Source organism: Nicotiana tabacum, chromosome 23 (genome assembly GCF_000715075.1).
Source record: "Nicotiana tabacum cultivar K326 chromosome 23, ASM71507v2, whole genome shotgun sequence".
In the NCBI taxonomy this organism is placed as follows: Eukaryota; Viridiplantae; Streptophyta; class Magnoliopsida; order Solanales; family Solanaceae; genus Nicotiana; species Nicotiana tabacum.
Window position 1 is genome coordinate 13,689,785 of NC_134102.1, and position 17,743 is coordinate 13,707,527.

Below are 17,743 nucleotides of genomic sequence, written 5' to 3' on the forward strand. Positions count from 1 at the left end.
AACAATTATTAGTGTAAATTTTATTAACTATAAGAACCGGAATGACAATCGTAAACACATATACTGTCTTTATTATATCATACACTTGTCAGTGTGATTAGATCATACTCTTGCCGTCATGTTTGACGAAAAGGCTAAAACTGATCCATGTGAACACGATTCCTTTTCCACGGAGCGAGAAAATAGAAAACGAATGTATTTCTCTTTAAAAGGCATTTAAGAGATCAACTATAAGAAGCACTAAAAAATCTCTTAAGGCTCGCTCGACAACCATATAATTGGAAAGCTAAATAACTGGTTTTACATGTTTTTGTTATCTTGAATCATTATGTTTTCTAGATATAAGCAAATTAGCCATTGAATGGTATCGTAAAGTTGCTTTCCCTTCTAAAGCACCTATCTTCTTCTCAGGTGGATGTGCTTTTTCTTTTATATGTTTTTCCCCCCTCTTTTCACCTCTCCTAACTACTGACTTTTCGTTTTGTTAATTTCTTTTTCCCACTGAACTGAATCAAATCAGGACTGATCATCATCCATGGTGTAGTAGAATACAGTATGCTATCAATTTTTATAACTCATCTGACGAATGACTGGGCAGTGAACTTACCAAAGGCAGCTCAAATGGTGAATGTGCACGAAGGACTCTCATCCATTCTTGTCATTGTGGTTTCACAACTCTCTGACTGCCTCTTTGGTCGCTTATACGTAATTCTCTTCACCAATACAACTTTCATTTTGGTAAGTCTTATTTTTTTTTTTTTTTTTTTTTGGGTGTGGTTCATGTTACATATAAAAAGTAGAAAAGATAAAAGAAGCTATATATAAAGGTTGGATACTCTTAGAGCAACTCCAACCTTGTCTCCAAAATGGAGATTTTCCCATTTTTGGGGGAAAAAATTGGGAAATTTTATTCCAACCCTCTCTCATTTTTGTCCCCAAAATGGGGAGTGAATAGTGTCTCCCCAGATTTGGGGACACACTATTTATCTCCCCATTTACTATTCCCTATTAAAATATCATTATTTGTATTATTTAATCTTTTAATTTATCTTTTTATATATACCTAATTATGTTTATATAATATATTTACCTAATTAAATTTTTATCTTAACTTTGACGTATAATTTTGAAAAATAAATTATCGTGTATCTATTTTTTTTTTAATGTAAAATCGGTAATTTTATTATGAGTTATAATTGTATGAAAAAGATATAACCATCACAAAAAATGAAAGGTGCAAATATAAAATATTTGAAATACATTAAAATTGAAAATACATTAAAATTGAAACTACGTTAAATAACATAATAATTTAGTACCGAGACATGTTGTTTTCAAGTACACCAAAATTATTATAGTACTGAGTGAATGAGGCAGATGATTGTTGTGGTTGTGACTGTTGTGGTTGTTGATTTCTTTTATACATTATTTGTTGTTGTTCTTGCCGAAAATATTCACGACGAACTGGATCCAAAACAGAATCTACATCCATGGACATAATTTTACGATCATATTTCAATTCTTTTAGTCTCATTTTTTCTCTTTCAATGTCATTTGTTTCTTTTTGTCTCTCAGTTGCACTATTCATCGCCTCAACAATTCGATTATTTTGTGATTCGACTATCTTCATATAACCATCATCGATTTTCCTCTTCATTTTTGCTTTCTTCACCCCACTTGGTCGTTGTGATGGCGTGGAATCATCTGCAACATCCTCATTTAAATTTACTAAAAATGATAAGCTAGGAGATGATACACAGGGTGAATCAGGGGCACGAGCCTCAGAGTCCGATGATATATTAGCATCATTTTGCTTTCTTATTTTTTTTCTTTCAACATTGCCATCGTTAAACTTCTCAAAATCCTTCATTAGAGCCCACACATGATCAAATTTAAATCCTTTTTTGAAGTTTGGATCTTGCATAAATAAAACTTTTGCTTGTGTAAGCTGCAATGTTTAAAAAAAGATAAGGAAAACAATAAGTAAATATATACAAATAAAATATAAGTAACTACAAAATAAATACTCACAATGTCTTGCTCTGAAGCACCACTAGGACGCAGCATTTCTACTTGACGTACACATCCATTTAATTTTTTTACTGCCTTCTCAATATTTGCAAATCGATGTTGTAGTGATTTTTTGTTGCGAATCTCCCAATTAAATACCTTTGCATTATTGTATGTATCTACAACTCGAGACCAAAATTGATCACTAGATTGATAGACTCCCGTTATTGGATCTTGAGAAATATCTAAATACATTTGGCATAATAGAAAATCTTCATCTACAGAGTATCCTACAGATCGAATGGACATTTATTTTTCAAGTGATTAGAGGAAAAGTGAATTATATGGTTAAAGAAAAATAAAAGGCACTCATGGATATGGAAGGATATGCTAACCCCGTAAATATATAGAGAGAGATAAATGTAGACACTACAAATTAATAGACCCCAATAGGATAAGATTTATTTTGATCTAAGTCGTCGAGTGAATTTCGTCCTAATCTCAACCGTCCGTTGGATCTTTATCTTATCTTTACTAAATAAATATCTCTACACGTTATTTGTGACTCGCATGGTGAGGACACGTTCAGCCGGATCAGGCAGGCACCAGTACTACTAGTCAGGGCTTCAAGAGGCCGATGCTGAGGTATAGGCCAAGGTAGGGTATGCACTAAAGCTAAAGCAGCACCTACGAAGCCACCATTCACTCCAGTGGAGGATCAAGTTTCGGATACTGTTGAGCCAGTAGGACCAGCTGAGACACTGTAATACCTATTGTTATACCTGGTTTTCAGGAGGCCTTGGCTCGATCGTGAGTGTGTGCATGCGCTTCTCTTAGGCAGGTATGCTAACTGCTGCACCAGCTACCTCACAGACTGGGGGAGGAGCCCGAACTCCCACCTACCATACACTGGAGCACCTAGTCCAGGGTTATCAGATACCAGGGGTGTTACCGGTTTAGCCAGCTATTGCTGCTCGGGCCGAGGTTGGTCCACCTATGACTGATGAAGAGCGGAAGATGTTGGAGCCATTTAAGATGCTTGATACTCTAGAATTCAGTGGAGGAGAGTCAGAGGATGTTTAGATTTTTCTGGATCAGTGCCATCAGATTCTTCGCAAGACGAGTATTCTGGACATCAGTTGGTGATGGTGGTAGACCTATGAGTCAGGCAGGCCAGCTAGCACATCACTACTTACATGGCATCAGTTCTTAGTTTTCTTCTTAGAGAAGTTTGTCCCACAGACATGCAGAGGAGTTGCGTAGTGAGTTTGAGAAGCTATGCAAGGGCGATATGTCATCAATGAAGACAATGACAAACGAATCAATATATGGCCTGAATACCATGTTCATCAGATCCATAAAACACTGCCGAGGCGTTAGTTAAACCAAAGGACATTACCAGAAACTCATAATGACCATATCTAGTCCAGAAAGCAGTCTTCGGAACATCCGAATCCTGAATCTTCAACTGATAGTACCCCGACTTCAAGTCGATCTTAGAGAACACCCTAGCACCCTACAACTGGTCAAATGGATCATCAATACGCGACAACCGGTAATTGTTCTTAATAGTGACTTTATTCAATTGGCGATAATCAATACAAGTCCGCATTGTTCCATCCCTCTTCTTCATAAATAATTCCAGTGCACCCCAAGGCTATACACAGGGCCATGATCGAAGCCACGATCGAGGCCCAGTTCCGAAGGCAGCTTGGGAAGATCTATAAAGGAGGGAATTTCGTCTCATTTGCCATTTTTGACGAACTTGAGCTTGAGCAGAGGCGACTTTTGTCAGATTTTCAAGGAAAGACATTGGGGTAAGTGATTCTAACTCGGATTTGGTCTTTATACACAAATATATTATTGTTTTCACCATTTAATTAGTGTTTTGAGATTGAAATTTTGGAAATTTTTAGAAATCTCATAGAAACAAATTTTTGAGATTTCGGTATCGATTCGGAGTCGGATTTTAGCAAAACTGGTATGGTTGGACTCGTAATTGAATGAGTTATCGGATTTCATAACTTTTATCGGATTTCGAGACGTGAGCCCCACAGATGAAATTTTAATTAATTTCGAAATTTTTATTGAAAATATAGTATTTTATTATAGAATTGATTCCTATAAATTTTAGTGATTGTATCAAATTATTTTTTGTTAGATTCGAGCCAATCAAAGTTAGATAATCACGCGATAATCGGAAAGTGGACTTTGAGACGAGGTAAGTCTCTTGTCTAATCTTGTGAGGGGAAAATTACCCCATAGGGATTAAATTGAATAATTGTTGCTAATTGCGGGGGCTACGTACGCACGAGGTGACGAGAGTCCGTGCGTAGCTACTATTAATGCTAAAGTTCGGGTAGTTTAGGACTCAAAGCATGAATTACTTGTGTAAATTATATTCTTTGTTTAATTAATATTAATTGATATATATGAATATATTGTGAATTATTAGATAAAGATATTAAAGGATGAAAAATATTAAAGGATGGAAATCTCATATGCTTAATGTTCTGTGTAAAATAATTAATTGTTAAGAGAAATTGTTCATCCTCTCGAATTGATCTTATAATAAATATACTCTCCTTCCGGAGGTACATAAGAAAATGTCCTCCTTTCTTGTGGAGCGGGCCGAACGCCTCGGCAGGATAGATGCATCTATGGATCATGCGGCATGTCCCTCGGCAGTGTACACGACACTCTGGATTGGGCCGTACGACCTCGGCAGAAATCGTGCCTAATAATAATTATTACACGACACTTTGATAGTTTATTGCAGCTTGTGAAGCTACTTGATAAATTGAAAATCCTTAGAATTTAAAGAATTATTATCCCTGCTTGCTAAGGAATGATTGTTATTCCTACACTGCAACACATAATTGTTCATCTGAAATGCTTGCATGCACAATTGCATGTGAGCTTCAAAGCCATGTGACTGTAATTCTTCTGAAGACGATGACGATGATGAAGAGGAATTTGAATCATTATTATTAGATGAACCTCCCATATAGAAATTTATTTTTAGATGATAAATAATAATTTTTAGTTACTTTTAAAATAATTTGGAAATCTGAGGTTATACTTCCAAAATAATGTTCCTTTTTATAGAGCTTTTTATTTAGTAAAGATGTCTAGAGATATTTATTTAGTAAAGATAATATAGAGATAAGAATGAAATCCAACGGACGGTTGAGATTAATACGAAATCTACTCGACGGCTTAGATCAAAATAAATCTTATCCTATTGGGGTCTATTAAATTATTGTGTATGGTGAGTTGTCTATTGAATAACGTGTAGAGATGTTTATTTAGTAAAGATAAGATAGAGATAAGGATGAAATCCAATGGACGGTTGAGATTAGGACGAAATCTACTTGACGGCTTAGATTAAAATAAATCTTATCCTATTGGGGTCTATTGCCCGGCACCAATAATGACATTAATGTTTTAGAGTCATCATATTTGTTTTCCGATCTTGCTGCAGGTACTGCTCCTCCCGCCCATTATGTTATTCAAGGACAAGAATATAATATGGGTTATTATTTAGCTGATGGTATATATCCAAAATGGTCAACCCTTGTACAAACTATTCGTGAGCCACGTTCGAAGAAGAAATATTTTGCGATGAAACAAGAATCATGTCGAAAAGATGTTGAACGTACATTCAGAGTTTTGCAACAACGTTTTGCAATTGTTGCAGGACCATCACGTTTTTGGAAAAAAGAAGTGCTACATGATATAATGACTATATGTATTATATTGTACAACATGATAATCGAGAATGAGCGTGATCTTAATGCACCAATTCAAGATGATTTGGAAGGTCCACCTCCAACAGTAGAAATGGCAGTAGATGAAAATCAATGATTTCAAGAATTTTTATCTCGACATAGAAGAATTAAGGACAAAGATGCTCATTTTGCACTTCGTAATGCATTAATATATCATTTATGGGAGAATACTAGAGGTTGAAATCGAATATTTATGTAGTATTTCGAATGAAATTTATCGTTATGTAATATGTATTTAATTAATCTTGTATCGCAATAACTTCACTTTTATTTGAATTATTAGTTAATCTATAATAATTGCTTGCAAAGTATATTATTTAAAATTTTATGGAATTATTTTAATGGAAATTACAAATTAATGAAAATAAAAGATGGAATTTGTTTAATGAAAATTAAAAATTAAAATTGAAATGAAAGATAATAATATAATATAGAAGAGAGAGAAGAATATAAAAGAGAATATTCTCTTTTGGGGGGAAAATGGGGGAATGGTTGGAGTAAGTTGTCCCCAAAATGGGGGTAAAGGTTGGAGATGCCCTTAATAGTGTGAGATCTTCCGAGAAAAATCGGGCGGCTTGATTCAAAGCGGACACTATGACATCGTGTTAAAAGTATATTTTAGAGTCCATTACTCAGATGATCACTCAACTATCCGAAAATCATCTACCAAAGTAATCTTTCTTTCGTTCGTAACAACAAAGTCACTTAACTATGTCAATAGCACTCAGAAGGTCACTCAACTAGATTTCTCAATTTTTGATAGTCAAATACCTGTTTTACCCTCTAAATTATCAACTTTTATCTTCTTTTTATTTTTGTTAGCTTTTTAATACAATAATTTTTTTCTCATTTTAATATATATTATGGACTTACCTTAAAATAAATAAATTTTATTTATAAATTAAAAAAATAAAATAGTATTTAAGCATATATAATGTTAGAATAGTAAAATATTGCGCATAGTAGAAAGTTAATTAGAACAATTAGTTCGTAATAATAATTTTGATATTAACAAAAAAAAACTCAAAAATTTATTTACACAATTGAGAATGAAAGAAAATAAAAGTTTTAAAATATATATTCCACGTACTATAGAAAATAATTATTAAAAATAAAGGTATTTTTGTAATATACATTACATATTCTTGAATATTATGTTCAATTATATTATTATTTTGACACTATATATGCTAGAAAAATATTTTTTTTTATTTTTAATTTTTATATAAAATATTTTTGTTATGTAGGTAAGTCCATAATGTTGATTAAAAAGAGAAAAAAATCATAATATTAAAAAATCAAAAAAATAACATAAGATAAAAGTTGATAATTTAGAAGGTAAAATAGGTATTTGGCGATCAAAAGTTTGATAAATCTAGTTGACTGACATTCTGAGTGTTATAGACGTAGTTAAGTGACTTTGCTGTTACAAACGAAAGAAAGATGACTTTGGTACATAATTTCGGAAAGTTGGATGACCATGTGAGTAACGAACTCGTATTTTTTAATCAAGTTTAGCCTAACATTTTTCCCCCTGCCGACTTGTCATATGGTGCATTAGAAATTAGGCAGACTCATGTCTATAAATTAAGGAGGGGAGTGTTGGAGTAACAATAAAGTTGTCTCTGTATCACCTATAAGTTAGAGGTTCGAGCCATGGAAGGACACTAATGCTTGATAGACGACTATCTACATCATACCATTTGAAGTGTGGCCTTTTCCCGAGCCATGAGTGAATGTGGGATGCTTTGTACGGACTGCCCCTTTTCCTATCCGTAAATTAAGATCTAATATGAAAGTATCTATAGGAGGGAGAGGAGTAAGTCCGCTAACCCGATGGATAATGTGCTCATGGTCTGTATGATTGCAACTACTTGTAAGAAACAAAAAACAAAAACAAAATGAATGCTTGTGTTTCCATAAAGTTTACTTTGAGCAAAATCGTTTTATCCTTTGGACAGGGATTGGGGATGCTATGGTATGAGACTCACCGGCTAAGTATTAAAGCATTGTTTGGGGCACTGGCATTGTTAACTCTTGGTAAAGCTGGGCGAGATGTCACTTTGAAAGCATTTCTAGCTGATCAACTATGGAGATCTAACGAAGAAACAAACGAAGAGAATGAAAATCTTATAGAGACACGCCAAGAAATTATTTGGAGTGTTTGTTGGATTTTAGGTATAATTATAGCAACTGTATGGCTCTCAAATACAGAGTGGGAGGTGCTTGCAAAGATATCTACAATCGCAATGGTAGCAGGATTTTCTCTGTTCTTGTTAGGCATCCCATTCTATGAACGCAAGAAACCATCTCCTAGTCCTATCCTTGATGTTTTCAAGGTCGTTAAAGCGGCACTATCAAAGATTCATCTTGATTACCCAGTTTCTCCTAGTCAGTTGTTCATGAATAACACAAGTGATACAAAGATTCTTCCTAATATTGCACTCCTCAGGTACTACTTACTCACCCCATACTACTTTGATACCCGTACTCCCTCGAGTTGCAGGGTAAGGCTGCGTACAATAGACTCTTGTGGTCCGGTCCTTCCCTTGACCCCGCGCATAGCAGGTGCTTCGTGCACCGGGCTGCCCTTTATATAACATACTCTTTCAAGTTGAAACAATTATTACGAGCATATACCTCCGGTGTCACAAAGTCTTATAGCCACACAAATGTTATGACATATTTAGACCATAAGTTTGACAAGTCAGTATCTCAATAAACTGTACTTAAGTTAACCATATTGCAGATGGTTAGACAAAGCTGCCATTTTGGAACCATCACCTCCTTGTCCAGTAGCAATAGAGCAAGCTGAAACTGCTGACATTTTTGAGGTAGCAAAGGTGAAGTATGTGAAACGTGTGCTGAGTATGTTTCCTCTTTGGTCAACTTTTCTTGTATGCAGTCTCGTAGGGGCTACAGCAAACACTTTCTTTTACGAACAAGCTAATGTCATGGATGACCATCTTGGAAAAATATCACATGTTCCAATTGTAATTTTTGTTATTATCAAAACCTTCACAAGTTCCATTATATCAATCATATGTCAATCGCTCAAAAACGCCGTAAGAACTACACGAAGTCCTCCTTTGTTCAGAACTATACTTGGAATGTTTTGCTCTTTTCTTTGTTGCCTAGCTGCTTGGTGGGTAGAAAAATACAGACATGATGATATGGAGATATGGGTTGACGAGGATAATGTGGAGTTTTACGTTAATGAAATGAGTGTTTTTTGGCTAATACCTCAGTTCGTCTTGGTTGGCCTTATGGATGGACTTTCATCGAGTGGGCTTAAAGATATCTTTGAAACTAAAGTTTCTGACTCAATGAAAGGGTATGAGCCAGAGTTTACCGAATTCATTACTGGTATTGGCAAATTCTTCAGTGTGATCTTCATTCTTATATTCGGATCCTGGTTCAAGGAGGACGTAAACACAAGTCGTCTGGACAAGTACTATGCTATGTTAATGGCTCCTACATTCCTTAACTTTCTTTTCTGCTGGTTCGTGTGCAGCTGGTATGCACATCAACCATATTTTCACATCACTATTGACAGTGCTCAACAGTCAGAAGCTGGAACCATAGAAGTCTTGACAAATGAGAATTCTGGCTTTGACACCGCTCAAAAATTCGAAGATGGTGTTGTAGAAGTCTTGACAAATGAGAATTCTAGCTTTGACAATGCTCAAGAATTAGAAGATGGTATCATAGAAATCTTGATAACTGAGAATTCTAGCTTGACTCCATCTACCAATAATTGATATGTTACATAACACGAGCTAAAGTCAAAGAGCTAGCCCATGAGTCACTTGGAACTTCTATTTCGATCTTTGAAACAAACATTTGTGCTAAATGTTCGCCAATTTTGTGTAATGATTTGTAGTTTAGTTTCTTATATTTTCATTAGGATCTATTTATGTAATACCTCATCTGACGAGCATATTTGAACTATGATTTTACATATGTTATGAATTTGTTAGTGTGAAATTTGAAAGAAACTACAGAACAAACTCTCATAAACAAATGAGATACAACAGCTCCAGTATTCAAAAGAATTGAGCATTTTTAAACTCTTTACTACATTCGACTGTACTCTTGAGTTCTTCATCATGAGCATTTTTATTAGGCTCCTTAGTTGATGCTTCTACTTGTGTTTGTTTCAATTCCTCTAACTGCAACAACAATAGAAGATAACACTAAGTTTGTTCCATGATGAAGAAAGCCCTGAATTTTTGTGTGGTATTACCACTCATTATCAGACTTCAACTTGATAATGGTATTACTGTCTTCATAACCAAAACAATAAATAGACACAGGGAGGGTAACTAATTGGTACGAAAGGTAAATTCAATTGGCCACACAAGGATTACCAGAAGGGGGGGAAAAAGAGTGAGGGAAGAATAACGGAAAAGATAAAACTACCACAACAAAAACAATTATCTGCTCTTCTGGACAGCTTAAGAAATTACAGTGAACCAAAGTCATACCTCCCTGCATCTTTCTTGGTGCTCTTTTAGCAGTTCGTCATATCTGATTTGCAAATCTGATAACTCAGCTTGTAGCTTTTCATATTCGGACACCGTTGGACCACCTAATTTTTGCTGAACAAATCTGAGAGATCAAAAACTAAACGATTATTTCATATAAGTTCTCTGAAAAGAAAGATCATAAAAGAATAATCAGCACAACCATGAGATGACAAAAACACATTTAAGCAAAAGCTTTGTGCCTTTTCATATGCATGTGAATTTTTGAGAAAAAACATAACGTGATAAGTTTTCCAGCCAACCCCACTATTGCGTCACAAGCAATGTTGTTAATCATCTATAGCATTTTGCTTTGAAAGACAAGTTTCACATAGACACAGTACAAATCAAAACAACGTGCAGCTTGTATCATGGGATCTTTTAGGGAATGAGTTTGGTAGTTTCCTAACAAATACTTACTCAAGAGCTGAAGAAGGTTTGTCATTCTGTTCGTACAGTGCGACAAGGACTAGAATGACAGGAAAACACACAAAATCAGAAGGAACTGTTTCAGAGAAAAATTAACAAAGAAAGAATGATGACTATCGACACTAATTTAGGAAGTAAGTCACAACCTTTGGTTAGAGCATCAAGAACTCCACTGGCCTCCAGATACTTTCTGAAAGCCTCTTTCTTTGCTTCCTTTTCCTGTTCAAAGATCCAAATAGGTGAATTCAACACGGGAAAATGAGGCATCTGTAAGAAATAATGGCACAAAGCAGAGAAGGTAGCAAATAGCAAGGAAATTCAAGGATAGATAGGCAACGTGTTTATTTTTTTTTTTGTACTTTAAGCTCTTTGAATCACCATTATTCTAAGTTGGCCTTATCCTCTTTGTAGTTTTCTGCCATATCTGTGCATTTTGGGAGGTGAGGGAGAGTGTCAAATTTACTAAAAATTGATGGAACAAGTGGCTTAAAATTATTATGCTAGGATGTTAACTAAACTATTTGCATAATGCTGAACTTGAGTTTATTTAATACGAAAATCCTCTACAAATTGTATAGGCTATTAATTTGCTAAAGTACATTAACTATATAATTTAGGTCAAGCCTAACACCTAGGGCCTATTTTGAGGTTTGGTTGCAAATTGCAATCCTGTTATCTCATTCCGTAAACAGAAAGATCCAGATATTAGGTAATATTGTTAAAGGTCAGGAGACAAATTTCTGCAAATAATAATAATGCCACCTCTCATTTACACAGAGGATGATAGCTTGCCAAAAGTACCAAAGAATGGCTACATAAGTAAAAGGCATTACCTTGAAGACTTGTGAGGATTACATTTGCAAACAAACAACATAAAACAGAGAAAGAGAAAAACTATGATGGAATTAGCCAATTGAACTTTCTATCTCATTTAAGTGGAGAAGAATAGAGGGGCATGCTCGTTATCTACTGAGATTTGAACATAGAAACAGCAGATTTCTCGGTTATAAAAAATAAAATAAAAGAAACTCTCTACCTCATTTAATAAGCTAATATGTACACAAGGAACTTTTGCATATTTTTAACACAAATCAGCTTGTATCATCAAGCTCCAAAGCTAGTTGTACCAGTTTGACTCAGATAATGGCATCACATGAGGCCTTGAGAATTTTATAGACAAATTATAACAGTATAAAAAAACAGAGCTACGCGGTTTCTGTGTTGGTGGGAGGTAGCAAGGTACTTCGTGGAATTAGTCGAGGTGCGTGAGCTGGCTCGGATACTACGGTTATCAAAAACAAATTATATACTCCTATGTAATAACAGTATAAAAAACATGCTTCTGTAATGAGCAAAGTGTCCTGTCAAACTCATACATTGGTCAATATTACTCCCTTTGACCTCCTTAGCTGACTAAACTGAATAAAATTCTAATAATTTCTCCTTCAAAGTAACTTTTCCCGATATCTTGACTTTGCAGTATTGAGTAGCAAATTCATTTGTTCCACCATCTTGAGTTTGAGATGATGCATTGAAAGTAAAGGGTAAAGTCAATAGAATCATTAATAATATTTTGTAGCATTCCTAATGATTAAGTTGTAATAAATAGGGAACCCAGGAATTAGTTTCTTTCTTTTATAATGGTAGTGTCTATAACCACTTTGCACACACCTCATCTAAAACATCGGGTGTTTGCAACCTCGCACCAGCACAGAGAACAAATTAGTCAGCTCACCAAGATTTTGACAGCTAGAAATAATTCACCTAGTGGCGCCTCCATTGAAATTTCAAATCTTGATTCCTTCTGTAATGAATTCCAACAAGCACAGGACTTGAGGCATTCCACCAAGTCTCCCTCAAAAGTGCAAACTTGGTGGAATTCATTTGCTAACCACCAAATTAAAGCTCCTCAAAACTAAGCTAAAAGAGTGGAATAAGGAGGAGTATGACAGTCTAGAGAAAAGGAAGAAGACAATTCTCAGTAACATCTCAATCTTTGAACAGATTCAAGAAAGCAGAAGGCTCACAAAAGGAGAATTATTGGAAAAGGCTGGCCTCATGTTAGAAATTCAGGAGTTAGCCAAGCATGAGGAGACAACATGGAGGCAAAGGTCCAGAACCTTATGGCTGAAACAAGGGACAAGAATACGAAGTTCTTCCACAAAATGGCTAATGCACATAAGAGATATAATCACATTGATAAGCTGGAGGTGCAAGGTCAAACTACCACAAACTCTGAAGAAATCAAGAAGGAAATCATAGACTTCTATCAGAAGTTGTATGCTGAACCTGAAATATGAAGGCCAAACTACAATCTTGCTAGGGGGAACTTTTTAACAGTGGAGGAAAGTGTATGGTTACAAAGAGAGTTTGAAGAATAGGAAGTGGTGGAATGCCTCAAGTCCCGTGCTTCAGACAAAGCACTAGGACCTGATGGCTTTACCATGGGTTTTTTCCAGAAATGCTGGCCAACAGTCAAGGAAGATGTCATGTTGACCCTGAAGAATTTTCACTCTAATGATTACTTTGAGAAGAGTTTAAATGCATCCTATGTGGCTCTTATCCCAAAGAAGAATGAGGCCAGTTAACTTAAAGAATTTAGGCCAATTAGCTTGATTGGAATTGTTTACAAAATTATAGCCAAAGTCCTAACTAAGAGGCTAAAGACTGTAATTAACAAGCTCATTGAAGGTCATCAAATGGCCTTCATAAAAGGAAGACAAATCATGGATGCTTTTCTTATTGCTAATGAGGTGGTTGACTCTAGACTCAAAATTAAAACTCCAGGTGTTCTATGCAAGCTGGATATAGAGAAGGCCTACGACCATGTCAACTGGAAGTTCATTCTAAAATTAATGTTTGATATGGGCTTTGGAACTAAATGGATCAACTGGATCCGTTTCTATCTTAGCACTGTAAAATTCTCTATCTTGATTAATGGCTCATCCCAAGGTTTTTTCTCTTCAGAAAGGAGGTTAAGGCAAGGAGATCCTTTATCCCCTTTTTGTTTCTGATGGCAATGGAAGGGCTGAATCAGATAATCAACACTGCAAAGTCAAATGGCTGGATCAAGGGGTTCAAGGTGTATAACAGAGAAAATTGCAGCTTAGAGATTTCACATCTCTTGTATGCAGATGACTCTATCATTTTCATGGGAACTCAACCAGAAGAGATGCTTCATCTCAGACTGATATTAACAACCTTTGAAGCTGTCGCAGGCTTACATGTTAACTAGGGAAAGAGTAAGCTATATCAGGTCAATGATGTTCCAAACATACAGAATTTAGCTAATATCCTGGAATGTGGAATAGAGAACCTACCTACTAAATATCTAGATCTTCCTTTAGGCTCCAAAAACAAGTCGCAAGAAATCTGGCAAGGGGTGATTGAAAGGAGTGAAAAACGACTTTCAAGATGGAAGAGTCAATACTTGTCACTTGGAGGCATGGTGACTCAGGTGAATAGTGTCTTAGATGCACTGCTCTCCTATGTGATGTCCTTATTCCCAATACCAACTAAGGTGAGGAAAAAGATTGATTCCCTAAGAAGAACAAGGAAATAGTGAGAAAAAGACTATTCACTTAGTCAAATGAGATACTCTTTTGTGTTCTAAGCAGGCAGGTGGTTTAGGTATCAGAAACCTGAAGGCGCATAACAACAATCTCCTTGCAAAATGGTTATGGAGGTATAATTTGGAGAAAACAGCTTTATGGAAAAGGGTGATACAAGACAAGTATGGCCATGGAGGACCTTGGTGCACCAAACCAGTATCATCCCCACATGGAGTTGGTGTATGGAAAATAATTAGGGGACAATGGAGGTTCATTGCTGATCATTCTAGTATCAAGGTCGCAAATGGAAGAAGAGCTCTCTTCTGGTGTGACACATGGTTTGGGCACACTCTGAAAGCTCAGTTCCCAGACTTATATAACATTGCTGCGAATCCAAGAATTTCAGTAGCAGAAGCAAAATCCACACATGGGTGGAATATTGTTTTCAGAAGGCACTTAAATGACTGGGAGTTGCAAAGTGTGACAGATTTCTGGGAGACCTTAGAAGCCTTCCAAGGTCTCATAGAAAAGGAAGATACCTTAATGTGGAAGGGTCACAAATCAGGATCCTTTTAGTGAAATCTGCTTATCATTTCATCAACAATACTCCTAATCCTACTCATGGATGGCCATGGAAACAAATCTGGAGGGTCAGAGCGCCCACAAAAGTCTTATGCTTCACATGGTTAGTAGCAAGGGAAGCTGTTCTAACTTAGGATAATCTTATTAGGAGAGGAATTCAACTACATGCTAGGTGTAGTCTATGTGGCAAAGATGGGGAGTCAGTTTCCCATTTCTTTATACACTGTCCAGTCACTACTCAACTTTGGCATTTCTATCTTAATTTGGCTGGAATCTCCTGGACAATGCCCAATAACACTGCATCTCTTCTCAATAGCTGGAACAATGGAGGGGCAAATATTAAACAGAAGAAATGGTGAAAAGTAGTTCTTGCTTGCATCTGGTGGGTCATATGGAAGGAAAGGAATGCCAGAGTTTTTGAAGACAGACCTAGCTCTTACCAGAAAATTAAACTAAATTGTTTTTTGTTATTTCATTTTTGGTACAAAGAGAGTTACAGGGAGGATGTGCTTTCTTTACTAGATTTGCTAGAAGAAATGTAATCGAACAGAATAGGCTACGTAGCCTCAGATCTTTTGGGGTCTGATTGTGGCTCACACTATCTCTTGTAAATATTTTACTCATTTATAAAATTTGTTACCATTATAAAAAAATAAAAAAAAAAACTCCTACATAAGGAATCCTCTTGTATGTTGTTAATCAACAATTCAAATAAGAATTTTCTCTCTTCTTCTCCTTCCACAGGGATTAATAACTGGAAGATGCAAACTCAAAAATTCTAGATTTAATTGGCAAAAATCAAAGATTTTTCAATGCATTTACTGAACTATTGATCTTCAGGCCATTTGATCGCTGCCAAATCTCTGGAGAATTCATATGCTAGCTTAATGAGATGTATCAGTATATTAACAATTGCAAATTCAGCCTAATTTGGTTAACAATAACAGAAGATGGGAACGCAATGCAGTTGTAAATTGGAAGCAAAGCTGAATATGCTGAGTAAGTTCCTTTCCAGTATTCTTGATTCCGAATTAGTGTTAATCATGAAGAGCAATTTTTCTGTACCAAGCATCAGATGATCAGAGGATTCCAACTAAAATGCAATGTACATCATCTTTCTTGAAAAGAAAATATATATGTATTGATTAACAAAAATGTTGCTGTATCAGACTATCAATGCAATCTTAGACCTCAAGTTGTGTATGCAGAAGTGCAACTAAACATGCAGCTGACTTCAATGAATAACCCGAATCCCAGAATAGCAGCTGTCTAGCATCAAAACACTAACCAAACGTAAGAAAAACACCAAGAGTGTGTAAATATGTTATGATGGATCTTACACGCAAATTACGATTGGAACTCTGTGATTGTGCTATTCACAATCTGACATACATACATAGGCGAATCTACCTTTTCAGCAACGAATGCAGCTCAAGCTATATGTAGAGTTAAATTCATTAATACTATTTATGCTCCCATTGTTCCATAGGAGTACTGGGTGCACTTCTGCACTTACTCCGCCTCTGAACTACAGATAAACGACACTAATGTAATTTCATCATTGGATCATTCTCTATCGCTTTGTAAGAATGCCCTTGAATATGTCTCAATTGACGCAACATTTCCATTTGTTGCCTAAAACCTATGTAGCCACGACTCTTCAAAAATGTTGATGGGTGTACGTCGGATCCCCCAAAAATAGTACACTGTTGGAGGAGCCGACACGAGTGTGGCAACATATTTGGAGAGTCCGAACAACATAGCCTAAAATCCATGACTCATTTAAAAATAAAAAAATTCTTTTTTGGTCTTGAATACATATATGCACATTGACCATGAACAATAACACAAATTTAAGCAAGTGGGTGCAGAGTCTCATTGCGCACACTATTATGGTGGATATTAATTTGGTACAAAAACATATATTCATCAATCGGGTTTAAGTTCTACCCACTGACGGTGTAAAACATATTTACATAATCAGCTCACTTAAAAGGTAATTGCAAGTAACTCTAATCAAAATAAGCATTGACCGGTAACCAATAATAAATGATAACTAACCTACTATAATGATGGTGTAAAAATTACTACATTGTCAGTGTATATATGACTAAAATACTTATCAAAACTGAATCTTTTTTACACAATCAGGTCACTTAAAAAGGTAATTGCAAGTAACTCTGATTAATAAGCATTTGATCAGTAACCTAGAATAATTGGTAAGTAAGCTACTAGGGTAGAATTTCACTATACAGTCCGTGTATATAACTTAAATCCTTATAAAAAATGAATCTGTATTACTTCCCAATCAGGGAAAGAACTCCGGTATAGCTAGCTGACAATTACTGAAAAAGAAGCAATTTTTATGAACTAAGAAGCAGAGATCGGAGGCAATTCTAAGTTTTTAATAACAAATGCCATTTCTGAAAAGATTGAAGCTCACCATTTCCTTTCTTTTCTTCACTGGGATTTCAATTTCCAAGCTACTCCAATTGTGAAACTCGTTTTCCCCTTTTTTCGGGTAGAGAGTTTAGATCAGGGATGTTATTTGAACCTTTTTCTTTACGGTTGGGGAGAGTTATCTGAACCGGGGTGGCATGTTAAGTTTAACCGAGCCGGTTTAAAACTCTGTACGTAAATGTTGTATGAATTATGATGAATTTAGAAATATTAGACTTCTTTTCAAATTCCAATATAACCAATAGTATATGTTAAAAATTTAAATTATTGTTTTTTAATTGTGGTAATTGTGATTTAAGCAAATTTTTAGCTTATGAGATAGTCCTCAAACTTGAAGTGACATTTTAAATTTTTCTCTTTGACATTGTGACTACATGATATTTTCTTATAGTTT

General features: G+C 35.5%; 3 protein-coding genes across 5 annotated transcripts; 1 reads left to right on the forward strand and 2 right to left on the reverse strand.

The window, feature by feature from the left end:
* The first annotated feature begins 210 nt into the window (after window positions 1-210).
* LOC107808722 (protein NRT1/ PTR FAMILY 5.6-like) lies at window positions 211-9,592 on the forward strand. 3 transcript variants are annotated; one of them, XM_075246950.1, is made up of 4 exons: window positions 211-411; window positions 521-738; window positions 7,763-8,253; window positions 8,551-9,592. In XM_075246950.1, exons 2-4 carry the CDS (start codon window positions 556-558, stop codon window positions 9,560-9,562), a joined length of 1,686 nt encoding a protein of 561 aa, XP_075103051.1. In that variant the 5' UTR covers window positions 211-411; window positions 521-555; the 3' UTR covers window positions 9,563-9,592. The 3 variants fall into 3 exon arrangements, 1 of the variants encoding a protein (XP_075103051.1); XR_012706223.1 differs by lacking the exons at window positions 7,763-8,253; window positions 8,551-9,592 and adding an exon at window positions 5,495-6,092 and having other exon boundaries at window positions 222-411; window positions 521-705; XR_012706222.1 differs by lacking the exons at window positions 7,763-8,253; window positions 8,551-9,592 and adding an exon at window positions 5,495-6,092 and having other exon boundaries at window positions 229-411.
* LOC107808721 (uncharacterized) lies at window positions 746-2,593 on the reverse strand. The gene is made up of 2 exons (XM_016633263.2): window positions 2,032-2,593; window positions 746-1,948 (listed from the first exon to the last, which is right to left on the reverse strand). The coding sequence occupies exons 1-2, from the start codon at window positions 2,317-2,319 to the stop codon at window positions 1,313-1,315; spliced, it is 924 nt and encodes a 307-aa protein (XP_016488749.1). The 5' UTR covers window positions 2,320-2,593; the 3' UTR covers window positions 746-1,312.
* Window positions 9,593-9,743: 151 nt separating the features above from the next.
* On the reverse strand, window positions 9,744-17,489 carry LOC107808724 (uncharacterized). The gene is made up of 5 exons (XM_016633267.2): window positions 17,333-17,489; window positions 10,903-10,975; window positions 10,748-10,796; window positions 10,289-10,412; window positions 9,744-9,973 (listed from the first exon to the last, which is right to left on the reverse strand). The coding sequence occupies exons 1-5, from the start codon at window positions 17,333-17,335 to the stop codon at window positions 9,848-9,850; spliced, it is 375 nt and encodes a 124-aa protein (XP_016488753.1). The 5' UTR covers window positions 17,336-17,489; the 3' UTR covers window positions 9,744-9,847.
* Between the last annotated feature and the right edge of the window lie 254 nt (window positions 17,490-17,743).